The 14,205-nt window shown below is 30.0% G+C and overlaps 1 protein-coding gene and 2 pseudogenes across 2 annotated transcripts in view; 1 reads left to right on the forward strand and 2 right to left on the reverse strand.

The window, feature by feature from the left end:
- The first annotated feature begins 1,025 nt into the window (after positions 1-1,025).
- The window catches only part of LOC107165096 (uncharacterized), a 50,373-nt gene continuing 37,193 nt past the window's right edge, over positions 1,026-14,205 (forward strand). Inside the window, exons 1-2 of one of the 2 annotated variants that reach the window (XM_089217827.1) lie at positions 1,026-1,296; positions 10,474-10,842. In XM_089217827.1, the coding sequence (XP_089073953.1) occupies positions 1,218-1,296; positions 10,474-10,842 (448 nt within the window). In that variant the 5' untranslated portion in view covers positions 1,026-1,217. The remainder of the gene's footprint in view (positions 1,297-10,473; positions 10,843-14,205) is intronic. The other variant, XM_089217828.1, reaches the window with a different exon arrangement.
- LOC149060743 (uncharacterized) lies at positions 5,231-5,961 on the reverse strand (annotated as a pseudogene).
- LOC149060744 (KRAB domain-containing protein 2 pseudogene) lies at positions 6,144-7,044 on the reverse strand (annotated as a pseudogene).

A 14,205-nucleotide genomic window follows, 5' to 3' on the forward strand; every position in this document is an offset into this window, starting at 1 on the left:
GTAAATAATTTATTAAATTCTTGAATGCCTTCAAAAAGAATACATTATAAGAACATTTTAGATTATTTTTTTGAAAAACCAAAAGTTATTCCACGCTCAGGTTTTAGAATAAATTATTTCAATATACCTATTATATTTGTAAATAAGTTAAAAGTTAAAACTGATATCTCGATAATAATTACCTACATCACTTTATATCCGTGGTAAAGAAAGTGCATAAAGGACGGTGTTTGGGGATGCTAATATATTTTCCTAGGTTTTAATTTCGTTGAATATGAATACATTCGACGTATTAAAGAAAACCATTGAATACTAAATAATTACACCCAAGGTGGTTGGTGAAAACTGCAAACCAATACTCTGACAGTCGTCGCGTTTCCGCTTCAACAGCAATAAAAAAAATATCACAATCGACGTTGTTCGTCGACCACGAACAAGAATACACACAAGAAGGGGAGTATGTACCGGAAGGTTGCATCAAAATCTCAATAGGTACCTACTGCTATAGTGTATTATGTGACTAACAAAACACTTAATATACTATACAGGTGATATTAACACACGTGGTGTGCGCTACAAGGGAATGAGTTTTGATTACTGAGAAATTATTTTAAATAAATTATGTGTGAATAAAATTACTGTTAATGTTTCGGAAAAAATTTGCTAACCTTGAATTATCCGCCATGGAATAAAAACTCACGCAATGGTCAAGTCCACGTATTATCATAATATGCTTACCTTTTTAACGGTGTGCACTATTTCTTACCATCTCAAAACCGAACTCGATAATAATAATACTTAGAAAAAAAGTTGGAATTTAATTGTCGTTTTACTGACGAGTGTTCCGCGGGTGGGCTGTTGGTTGTGGGGTTGTAATCACACAAAGCATGCGGCAACCGTCGACGGCAGTGATGGGTGCATTTCGGGCGGCGCGCACCACGTGGACACCGGACCGAACCGGCGATGGTGGCGGCGTCGTCAGCGGGATCCCATCCCTCCGCCGCCGCTGCCGTCGCATCAGCCCGCGACGCGCGACGGCAGTCGCCGCCACCGATGCCGACGACACACTCGGTCGCCGTCGACAACCATATAACACACATCACCACTGTCGCCGAGAAGCCGAGCGAGACAATCCGCCGGCAGACACTCTTGTCCGGACTCCGGAGAGCATCATCTCCGCCGCCGTTGCCGGACCACCGAGGACGCCGACTTCAACCATGGTCCGGCCACCGGTGACCACTAAACTGCTCCTGGGCCTGTACTCCTTGTTCTACTCGTGCACGATTGCGCTCGACGGTAAGAAGCCGATCTAAATATTTTGTATAATTTTTTTCCCACCCCCCCCCCCCCCATCCCCACCCGTTACCATTTAGGTGTATAATATATGAAATTAAACATCGGTATCATCGCAGCCGTCGTCATATCGTGTGAAATTATCAATTCTAATATTCTGGTTTGTCCATACAATTTTCGTGCGTACGTGAACACTTAAGTTTATATATAATATTTATTATTATTATTATACGAAAACGTGTTTTGTTTACGAAATCTAATCGCAAAATTATATAACATTTTGACATGGGTTAACCTTTTTCTCGATGCATAAGTATTACATGGTCGGTAGTTTGAGAAATGAACAAATATTGTTATATAATATATATACGTATATAGGTATGAGCACCGTGCGCACAAAGAGTTTTTAAATCTTCGCGGGAAACAAATAATTACTAAAAATGTAAAAGACATTGACGCACCTTTGAACCGTATAAGAACAAATATGTGTACAGTGTACACGAAGGTTTAATATAAATATAATACTACGCGCGCCGTATTAAAGTGCATCTAGAAAATACAAAAGGTGGGTACACGTTTCTTTTTCCTTTTTTAAGCCGGAAGATTTCATAAACGTTACACAGTTTTAAGCGAATATGGTGCAAAGTTTTTGCCAAGGATAAAGATGAAAAATAACTCGCGATCGTTCGCGTCGAATAATAAACAGTTTTTTCCTTGGATATAGGGGTGACGCGACTGAGAACGATCTCTGGGGATAATTTCAAAGGGGCCGAGGAGATATTTATTATTTAGTCATTTCGTTGTTTTAAGTCGTAAATCTAAATCAGAAAGCTAACACATTATTTAAAGTTAATTTGGGTTAAAAAAAATATTTCTACGAACTTATGTGACATTTGTTGAATCATATAAACGTGTAAGTAAAAATATATAATATAATATTTATTTTACATCGTTTGTTAAAACATTTTTCTTATTTTATTTTTATAAAATATGGTTTGCGAAAGAAAACAATCAAATTTTTGATTTTTAATTTAAAATGCCAATACTTTATTTTATTATCAAGTTATCAAAGCTGTTAAATATTGTAGAACGCCCAAAGAATTAGTAATTATATAATATTAATAACAAAATGGCAAAACATCATCGTTTCACCATTCGCCTTTATAAATAAAATACATTAGACATGTAAGATTCCTTCGAAAACATACATAATAATAGTCTTTAAATTGTTATACGATATAATTTCCCTAAGATCTTGACATCAACTTGAAATGAACTTTTTAGACAGGCAATTTGTTTATTGGTGTAGAATAATGATCAAATGCGGATTCAACGGAATAATACCTATATATAATATTTAAATACGCATTTTATAATATTGTCCATGGATTTAAGATATTGTATGATTCTAAAAATGCTTATAAGTTATTAGTTTATATATCAATAAATATATTATAATAAACTACATTTAATGGACATTTAAATATAAAATAATTTTGTTTTTTGTTGTCATACATTTTTTTTCAATTAATTATGAAAGATTTGATGAATATAATCTGATCTTTTAAAATTTTCTAAAAAAATATATAAGAATAGGTACAATTATTTAGTAAGAATAAATATGTTTTTTGGATGTGTTATTTAAAGTAAAATTTTGGGAAAAAAATTTTTTTTCACTATAATATAAGTGTTAAATTCCGATAACATCAATCATCAAAAATCCTTTTTATTATGTGACTTAAAATAAATTTGCCTATATTTTAGTAATCAGTTTCTTATAGCTCGGAGAAATTATTTTACGATATCGTTCACGGTTCTTTAAAATTAAGAAGGATTTTAAAGCGAAATCTCAAAAGTAGTAATAATTTGTTAATTTTTAGTACGTGTTTAAATTTTGAAAGTTTACCTGTATACAATTACTGCCTGTTACATTTATAATTTACATATATACCTACGACTTCAACATTAACTAAAAAGTTAATGTACTTTTGGTTTAATAATGATTAAAACTCAAAATAAAATATAATAATGAAATAAATTTACTCTCAAGTATGTATAGTATTATTTTAAAAGAAAATTTGAATTGTATTTCCGGTAAAATGTTTACTTGTCATTATAGTAAGATAATCCTTTTGGAAGACGAAATAATAATAATAATAATAAAAATATATTATCCCATAGATGTTAGAATAAGAGCAAGGATGGAAAAAGAAAATAACGGAAATAAGATGTCTAGGTGAATTTATTCACTGAGTGACATGTATTGTATGGTCGGGCGATAAGTATGAGTAATACTCGCTACAAGACCAAAAAAAGATAAACTTTAAATATTGGAAATAAGGTGAATAAGTGGATACTATTGTGTATGTCTAAAAGTGCAGAATTGGTGATAAACACGTGTGTTCTATTCATTATAAAACGACGATGAATAAAATTGATAAGATTTTTTCCGATGGTTATACAACATACGAATTACCTATAATATATTATATAATCAGTTAAAGGCCATATTTATTATAAATTATCGTTTTTCGTATTTCATGTAAGGTAGCAAGGCACTCTAAAAAATAACAAATTACCTTCCATGTATTTTAAATTGTCTAGTATGATGCCTCTTACCTATTATTTAAATCAAATATAGGTATTATTTTTTAAATTTAAATATAAGTACTGATAAAAACTATAAGCTATATATACAATTGATAATTTAAAATTTACTTTATTTCTTAATTACATTTATTTTTTTCTATTATTCTTTATAATATATGTTACTTATTTTTTTAATAAAATTTATTTAAACTGTTTTGGTTAGTCGAAAATTCGATACACAAATTGGTTATAGTGATGCTGATATATTATAAAGATATAATATGCAGCTTATAAGCACCAAATAGGCAATATATATACATTATACATGCAGGTGTATTGTATATGTGTGTATATAATATGGAATGACTTAAAGTCTTCTGTTTTCGATTGGTATTAATTTCATCATTTCGGATCAATCATAACCGGACATCACAGGGTGTTTGATTTTAATTAAGATGAGTGCGTGCGGCGGAGTATACGTGTGCAAACAAACAGTATTGGAAAATAACCGTTAACATTTGGGTAAAAGTGGTCGATCAAACTTTGAAGTAAGGGATTATTGCCTTCATTGCTACTGTCATCGTTAATTCAAGCCAGTTTATGTGCGTCTAATTAAGTGTCTTCTGGGATCAAGAGGTGATTTTTGGTGCATCAAAGCCTTAGCGATATCCCCTCGTATACACCAACGACATTTTTACATTGAAAAACTTCTCATTATATCCCCACGAGACGAGCAGACTGGATGGAATTATTTATTTATTATTTTTCGATGAAACGAAACAATCCATTATCTGTATTCCCGCATATCCGATGACGGAAACGATGAGGTATAGATACGAAAAAAGTTCACCACTGGAAGAAAGCGATTATGTTGATATTTATACAAAAAAATAAAATAAAATACATAAAAAGGATATATTTAAATATAGTATATGGAAATGGAAATGGAATTTAAATCCACGGAAGGTGAAAACTCAGAGCGTAAACGATGGACGAGAATTATGTGTTGGTGATGGTTTTAGTGGTGGTAGTGGTGTTAGTGATTTTAAGTTCTAGATTAAAGAAATATTAATTTTTATTTCTCTCTTTTACACGCATGCTTTATTTACAAAACTATAACGCATTATGTTTTCACATGGTTTATTGTATATGTTATCGGCAAAGTGTTAAATATAAGCATTCTATAAATGTTCTAGGCATTCTATAGAATTCCTTGGACTATTTGGCAATGTATTAAATTTGAATGTTATTTTATATTATGCCTAGGCAATCTATAGAATTTCCAGGAATTTTATAGAATGCCAATACTATGTTAGGTAATGTGTTAAATCAAAATAATGTTTATTGTTCATTTATTACAGCAAACAGATGATGAATGGCATTTCGAACTGCATAAAATATTATTCTTTACACATAAACATTTTTTGGATTGACACTTCGTCTTGCATGTGCATTTTATAAAACCTTGTCCAGTTCCTGTAGAATGTTGAGTTGCAATTGTACGTAAAGCAAATGTATTTTCTCTTGGAACTTGGTCAATAGTTATTCAATTTTTTTTGGCATATTGGGAATATTGAGACCTTGAATTTAAAGATTTTAAAAGCCCTTCCCTAGTCCCTAATCTATAATACTCATCAACTGTTACCTGCAAAAATATTTTAATGATCATAAAATCATAAAATATAAACGGTTGAATTACTATAATATAATATGTATTATTTTATGTTTACCTCCATAACAACAGCTAAAATATTTGGAGCATCTCCGCGACCTTAGGAAATGTATCTTGAATTGAATTATCTTGATTATTTTTAAAATAATTGCTATTCTTGGGAAGTATTGGATCATCATATTGAAGTTAATTTTTTTCAAATATTTCTAGTAATTGTTCTTCGTTTTCTAAGTATTGTCTAAGACTACTTCTTTTGGTAAATTTTATGTGCTAAGCCGAACCTTGACTTTACAACCAAATAATGCCTCATATGGTGACATCTTAATCCCAGAATGTAAGGCCCTAATTTTCATTTATTGAATAAATCTCAATCCTTGACTCCAGTGAGAATTTTTTTCTGTTCACATCCATTTTGTGACTTGTGACTTGTGAGTATATTCTCGTCGTCTTGATTTGCTCTGTCAACATTCACCTGACTTTGGCTGTGCCTTGGTTTACCATAATCAATTTTAAGTTTAGGGCACTTGTTTTCTAAGTTGGAAACTATGCTATTTGAAAATGCACGTCCGTTATCAGATTGTAGGATCGATGGAGCACCTATATTAGCGTAAAAATACCTATGAGGTTAAATGCTACTTCCTCTGCTCGTTTATGTTTAAGTGGCTTAAGAATTATAAATTTGGTAAGGTGATCTTGGTATACTAATATAAATTTATATTTTTCATCAGGGTGTGACTGAAAATCAATGAGGTCAACCTGACATCGAGAATTGAATTCCGGTGAAATAATAGGCTTAACCACTACTGATTTTTTAACACCTTTTTGTTTCTGTTGACATGGTTTACACAATTGCAAAAAAACCTCTATATCACCGAGTAATATTTTTATATTTTATTAAGTTCAAAAATCATCCTGTCACGACCACCATGACTAATTGATTCATTTGTAGTTTTTAGAATTTCGTAAAGTTCATCATCGTTAACATAAAATAATATTTTGCCATCAGCAGTTACTGGAAAAATTATTTTTTTTATTTGCTGTACAACCAGAATATTGTATCTATAAAAACCCCAAAATAATATATAATATTATTAGAAAAATATTTTAACTGATAATTGTTTATTAAAAAATGTATTTTATATTATTAAATATTACTTATTAACATATTTATTGTTGATTAAAATAATATTATAAACCATTTATATTATAAAAATATAAGATTAATTATTAATTTTCTGAAAAAACTTTTTAACTTACCTAACATAATATTTTTTACTATAAGTATTGACTTACAAAATACAGCATTAAAAAAAATTAAATACCTACCTTTGAAGCGTCTAGTAATCATGCGATGTTTTCTTTTTCTTTTTACGATCTTTAAGCAGCAGTAACTCGTGTAATATTTGTTGATATTTTTCATTCGATAAATAAATTGTATTTTTCGAATTTTTCAGACATTTACTTAATTCGGTATTGAAACGTTCAGACATTTTTATAATATATATATCTCAACACGACAACACGACAAATACTCTAAGAGTGAGAAAAAATAATATTTTAAAAACGTATTTTGAATTTTCCCGTATACACGAACAACATAATAATATCATTAGTGAATTCATTACCTACCTTATGCGATAAGATAATCGTCAAGATAAGCAATAATCATTGATTTCATTAACGTGAAGTTTTATATTAATTATATACTTTTCCTGCTCGAGGTTAGGTAATCTATAGAATATCTAGTTATTATATATTTTATACTTTTGCTGATCATTGTTGGCATTTTATAGAATACGTAGGATTTCTATATAAAACCGGATTCAAAACTTTGCCAGTAACATATACAATATACATATAGTGGATTCCATTTTGAATACATCGGTTTGACTCTATATCAAAACACACGTGTATTTGAAAATGCAGAGGTACATCGACGCAGCAACTCCGGTCAGGCATGTTTTCCCGCTGTCTATGAAGCAGTCGATTTATTATTAGACAATCCTTTTCACCTCACCCCTTAATGTTTTGAGTCCTTAAACCATCGAGTTATGCAAGAACCAGTATTTTTCTACCGATTCTAAGATAAATGTACCTTATACGTGGTCGGGTTTTCTAAATAATATCGCTGGAATATATTATTTGCATACATTATTGTAAAGATATGTTATCGATAATATAGTCATGTAGGTAGATATCGATCCCATGAAATAAATATACATATTAGATGTGGTTTAGAGGCGAATTAGAATTTTTCTGGAACTTACATCACAAATTCATATTTTTAATTGATATAAGTGAGGGCTTAAACGATCAATAAAATAAGTTGCGCATGAATTTTGTTAGTTTATAGAAAGGCATGTCCTCGCCTTGGTTCCCAATCCTTTTAAATACCTAACCGTGTAGAGTAATTTGAGTAGTTAAAATTATGTTTATATGGTTAAAGAGGGTAGTGGTAAAATGGTATAACCGAACGAATAATTTGTGAAATTCGATTATAAGTTAGAGTTAGGTGTAAGAGAGTTTAGAAATTACGTAATGAGGCGGTGTATTAATATTTTGCCAGTGTAGTAGTACATAATATTCATTAGCATACATATCACATACTTTGTACTTGGTTAGCATTATAAATTATCAATGCCATAATAATTAATTACAAGTATAGAGGCGCATTAAGGGGTAAAAGTAACTGGGATGATTGGGCGAATGCCCCAGGCCCTAAATTGCAGTGATGGTAAAAATCAAATAACTACCGATTAATTCGAATATTATAAGTTGTGATTATGTAAATATTTGTTTAGTCAAAGAACTCGTTGGTTTTAAATGTATCTGGTATTCTCGGTATTGAATAAGTCACTGTAATTGCTGTGTTAAATTTTAATTTATTGATAAGACTTTATTTACTTATTACAACAATTATTGAGTGAAGACGATATGTCACTGTATCAGCCTTCCATTTCTGCATATATTTTATAGTACCTATATATTTATCTATATTATTATATTTTTTTTAGCAATATAATAATTAATAAGTAAGTTGAATTTGAACAAATTATAGACAAAATTCACGAATATATTAATATTAATATTATATTAATATATTATTATATCTATATTATGAAATATAAATTTTCATAGCATATTATATTATCATATAATATTGTGCAACACCAATGTACTGATGAATGTAAAGTTTGTGGTATAATAAGTTACCTAGTAAAGTATTTGGAAAATTTTACTATACTTAGCAAATAAAAATATTCTTAAATGTAATGATTAATGATGAATTGGTGAAATGGTGAAATGTTTTAAACCCTAACGATTTTTTTTTTAAATTTCTTAACAAAATAACTAAAAACACTATTACCTACTTACTAAATATAGGTTAGTGGCTGTGTTAAGTAATTGTGCAATTTGTGCTCTTGGAACACAGTTTGTAAATCTTTGGATTGAGCTCCTCTACTTAATTTTTCCCAATTCGAGCACTAGGGAGAAGGCAGTAAAATGTTAACCTAGCCTAGGGCAAAAATAGCACATAAAATAGCTCCTAAAGTTGACATGGATTTCAATCTTTTTATTAATACGTTTTCAGAGGAAAGCACATGCATAATACACGTTATGGTTATACGTATTGCATGTTGTTCATAATAGATATTATCCAATAATAATAATATAATAAGTACGGCGTTAGAATGCGGGATGGGTACCTATACGCAACGATACCTGCATTCAAATTTTGCCACGTGCTTATAAAGGTTGGCTGAAAAAAGCTTTCACGATAATTGTTTTCTAAGTTCAGAAATTTAACGATTTTTCTTACCTAAGAGATACGGTCGCAATAATTATCGCCAACCAATTAATTATATCTAACGAAATCGATGAATAACGAAATATACACTTTACCCAAAACACGACGTTATCGTCGCAAAAATACTTTCAAGGACGCGTTTATACAACAACTTTTGTTCACAATTTTTAACTTTGGATTGTTATTTTTTGACAACATTTTTTTTAAAAACGTTAATGCATGTACCGTAGTAAATAAGTATAGGTACTATAGTAAATTATGTAAAATTACAAAAAAAATATTTAAATGCAATTCAAAAATCAGATATACGCATCCACGTGATGACCGTTTACCGAGTATGACTGCAGTGAAAAAGTGTAATTTAAATTTTAAGCCCCTCACGTAGTTACATGTCATAATAACTGAACGACAAAGCGTCGTGCAACCCTAACAACAACAATAGGTACATATGCGATATAAACATAATATGAAAAAAAAAGTTTTTTCCTATATGAATACAAAATACCAACGTATATTTATCATAATATAGGACATCCTTATACCTAGCTGATATACACCGACGAATGGTATACTGTGATCGAAGAGTCTTATACCCATAATTAATATTTGTCATTCTGTATTCTAAAATTATTATTCTATTATTATTCAATTATTCGTCTTATTTAATATTATCAGTGGTGAATATTCCACAACCTAAATTATTATAACTAAAATGCATCAAGGCCCGGTTCGTTGCCAGATCGTCAAAGATCGTGTCGTGTTGCATCCAAACGTTGTCTAGGCCCAAGTTTGAAAATTTCCAATAAATCACGATTAGTAAATTACGCCATCATTAAAATGACCGATCATTATAAGGCACACGCCATATGAACATTCGAATTTATTCTGTGTGGTACTAATAGGTGTCTATTTTTTGAGATTAATATTTAATTTACAATAGCCATAGTCATGAACACAAATACGTGGGAAAAAATTTGAAATATTTAATATTGATAAAATAACACAAACGATTCCTTGCATAAAAGTAGAGCTTTTAAATGTATACGTGTTGTTGCTGTTAAAATTATTAAGATGCCATAATAAAATCGTGTCTATGTGTCTTTGTGTATAGCGGTTGTCGACAGCGTTACGATAACGGACCAGAGGGTGCCGAGTGCTGTGCTGAATGGTACCGAGTATGTCGTATTGGACTGCGTGTACAAGGTGAAACCGGAAGAGGCCGAGGGGCTGGTGATCACATGGTATTTCAACAACAGCCCCAGCCCTGCATACCAGTGGATACAGGGCCAACCACCCCGGGCCATCGGTCCGCTGAAAAATCACATCCGGTTGGGCTTCGCTGCGCCCACCGACGACGCGTTGGCCAAGTACCGCGCCCTGTATATCATCCGGCCAACCATCGAGCTGACTGGCAACTACAAGTGTGTCGTGTCCACATACAACGACGAGGACTTTATGATTAAGAAGATGATCGTTTACGGTGAGCCAACACTTTTAATGCAATAAATCGTATATTTTATAGTGTGATGGGCGGTTTACAGTTCACAGGTCAGCCATCACCAGTGGCGTAGGAAGTAGAGCAGCCCTGTACTCGAAATAAATCGAAAATGAAATTATTTGTATAGTATGCTTTATACAGCCGAAAATGTTGACTCTGCATGTGCATTATTGCATTCGAACATTATAGATTGAGGGAAATAGATTGTCCTTAAACGACAAAAATACAACGTTTTTCGATTCATTTATTTTCTTCCGAATATTTTCGTTTCCTTTAAGAATAGGCGTATGCTAGAATAGGAAACCCTTTAAATTCATATTGTGAGCTTTATAATCAACTTTTTTTTATTACTCTGATACATGACTTTTTATTTGAAAATGCTTGACATGGCTTCGTATTTCCCCCCCAAGTGTACTTTCATTGTATACCTATATTTACAACTGGAATTCAAAATAAAATAATTCCCTTATTTTACTTTTGTGTTCAAAACCCGACTTCTTTTCAAACCATTACAATGTGTTTATAGCTACTCAGCTATACAAAGGTTTATCAGTTCCATTCGTTCCTAACATTCAAATCATGTATTATAATATGTGAAACATTATTATCTATAAACCATAATTACATCATTGTAGTTTTTCTTATTTATTATATTCCGTTTAAATTTTTTATGGTTATAATATGTAAAAATATTTATCAACTGAAGACAATCTTCTATCATATTGTTATTAAAAATTCTATCTAACATACCTTATTATTAGATGTTCATATTTATTTATTTTCTATTGTCGTTACCTACTTCAGAAATTTATAATGAATAAGACCATCTAATTAAGTAAGAAAGTTGTATCTTTTTAACATCCAATTTAGCTTTAATTTACAAATTGTTACTTAATACTACTTTCCACCTTATTCGCGGCATTTTAACATGTTTTAGGACTGTGAATTATTCTACGATCTTTGAAGAATTTGACACAGTAGACGGGATGTCAGTAATAGTAGATTTTAAACTTATAAAATTCATTGTTCATCTTCGCACATTTCTCCTTATGGTTACATACGTACCTATTGAACCCGACCTTCAAATGAAATGACTCAACTAACTAGTAACTTTACAAGTTATCTCTTTAATTATAAAACAACTAACAAAATAAAAATGAACAAAACAACAATGAAATATGTAGAGTACCTATATGTAAATCCACCATCTATATAATATACTACTATAGACATAAACACAAAAATTCAGGTTTTAATAATTAGGGGAAAGGGTGACATATAACATAAGAGTACCTTTTTTATTGTACAAGTGAAAATACGTTTCAAATAGTGAAATTTTATTAAAATTGACAAATTCTCAGAGATGATGATTATAATATTGTTATGTGGTGTATTTAGCTATTTAGAATATCAAATTCTATTGTTATTGCTTTCGTGTGAACTATATATAAATATAACATACTATGAATTATTTAAATAACAACTCTTGCTCACTATAATAGGTATATATATGTTACAGTCAAAATGTTGAATCAGTTATTTTATGAAATAACTAGGTAATTTATAAAATACCTAAAACGTATAGGTAATGTATCAATATAATATATACTTTAACTAGTTATTTTACACATTACCTGGCATCATCACTTACTTAATGTGTCAAATTGTATAAAATATAATTTTGCTGCCCATCATACTAGGTAATGATAGTGTTACATTAAGATCTGCGGCAACTGCGTAGTCACTATAGAAACAGATCAGGGTTTTTAAGTGCACTTATTGTAGGTATTAAAAAATGTGATACAAAGCGGTGTCTTTGCAGAAGAAAAAAAGGTACTATGTGACTCTAAATTTCACAATTGCATGTACAAATAAATAATCAATTCAATTTAAAATAAATAAAATCTTATAATATATTTTATTATTTTAATATATTTTAAATGCTAATGTATTCAATATATTTTAACGTATATCTAACTAAAATTGTATAGAAAAACTAGATATTCTATTAAATAACTATAGTTAGAGTATAATTGTCATGTATGATTTCATACTATAACTAATATTCGTAGGTAATTCATGAACTGCCTAGTTATTTAATAAAATAACGGAAATCAACACTTCAACTGTAGGTAACATATATATATACAGGGTGTCTCAAGAGGATTTACCCATTGCGATATCTCACGGAATAATGGAGATGTCGAAATTTTGGTTTTGTAATAAGATTCACAGGAATAAGAACTACAATTACTTAATTTTTAATATATTTGAATGTTTTGGTAAAAAATATAAAAATTGATTTTTTATTTAATTATTTCCAAAAAAATTAAAGATAGTCATTTTGTAGGGTTAATTTTTCTGAAAATATTGACGTCTCAAAATTGTATTTTTATTAATTTCCTGATTTTCAATATGTTATCTAGTTTTGAAGAAATAAAATATGATTATAACTATACACATTGAAAGTGTTCGGCCGGCCGTATGAGAACACGCGCGACACGTCAGGTCACATGTTGGATAACACTGCGGTGTTAAATAATTCGCAATTTTTCTCAAAACTAAAAAAAAATTGAAAATCAGGAAATTAATGAAAATAAAATTTTGAAACGTCAATGTTTTCAGAAAAATAAATTCTACAAAATGGCTGTAAATAATTAAATAAAAAAATTTATTTTTTTACTTTTTACCTAAAATTAAAATAAATTAAAATATTAAATAATTGTAATTCTTATCCCAGTGAGTTTTATTACAAAACCATAATTTCGATATCTCCATTATTTCGTGAGATATTGCGATGGGTAAATCCTCGCGGGACATCCTATAATATGTATTGCAATATCGTACTATTATGGATAGGTCGTATGGATATTGTACTAATTTACACTTTTAATTCCTATAACTAGAAATTGATGAAAACAATAAAACATAATGTCACATTGATATATCTGAGAGATGACTATGTATCTTGTCTATACTATTTATTGTTATATACTTGTATGACTTATTATCCATAATTATCTTATAAACGTTAACGTATTTTACAAACTTTTTTATTCAAAAGTGCGTCCATTTTCTCAACTATATACATACTAAATTATTTATTTATTTATCACTAGTGATTAATCGTTTATCTGTCTTATATGCGTACCGACATTATCATAATTTAATTATAAAGAATAAACTTGTATAAGTACTTGACACCCTCATGCATTTTGTATGTACCATGTAATTCAATAATCCCAATATATAAGCACGTTTATATATCTTATATCAGTTATATCATGATTTTAAAGTGAAATACGGTTTTTTTATGTGATAATCACGAGAGCTCAGAGTTGTAAA

Source organism: Diuraphis noxia, unplaced genomic scaffold (genome assembly GCF_037042655.1).
Source record: "Diuraphis noxia isolate RWA-SAM2 unplaced genomic scaffold, SU_Dnox_SAM2 contig0001, whole genome shotgun sequence".
NCBI lineage: Eukaryota > Metazoa > Arthropoda > Insecta > Hemiptera > Aphididae > Diuraphis > Diuraphis noxia.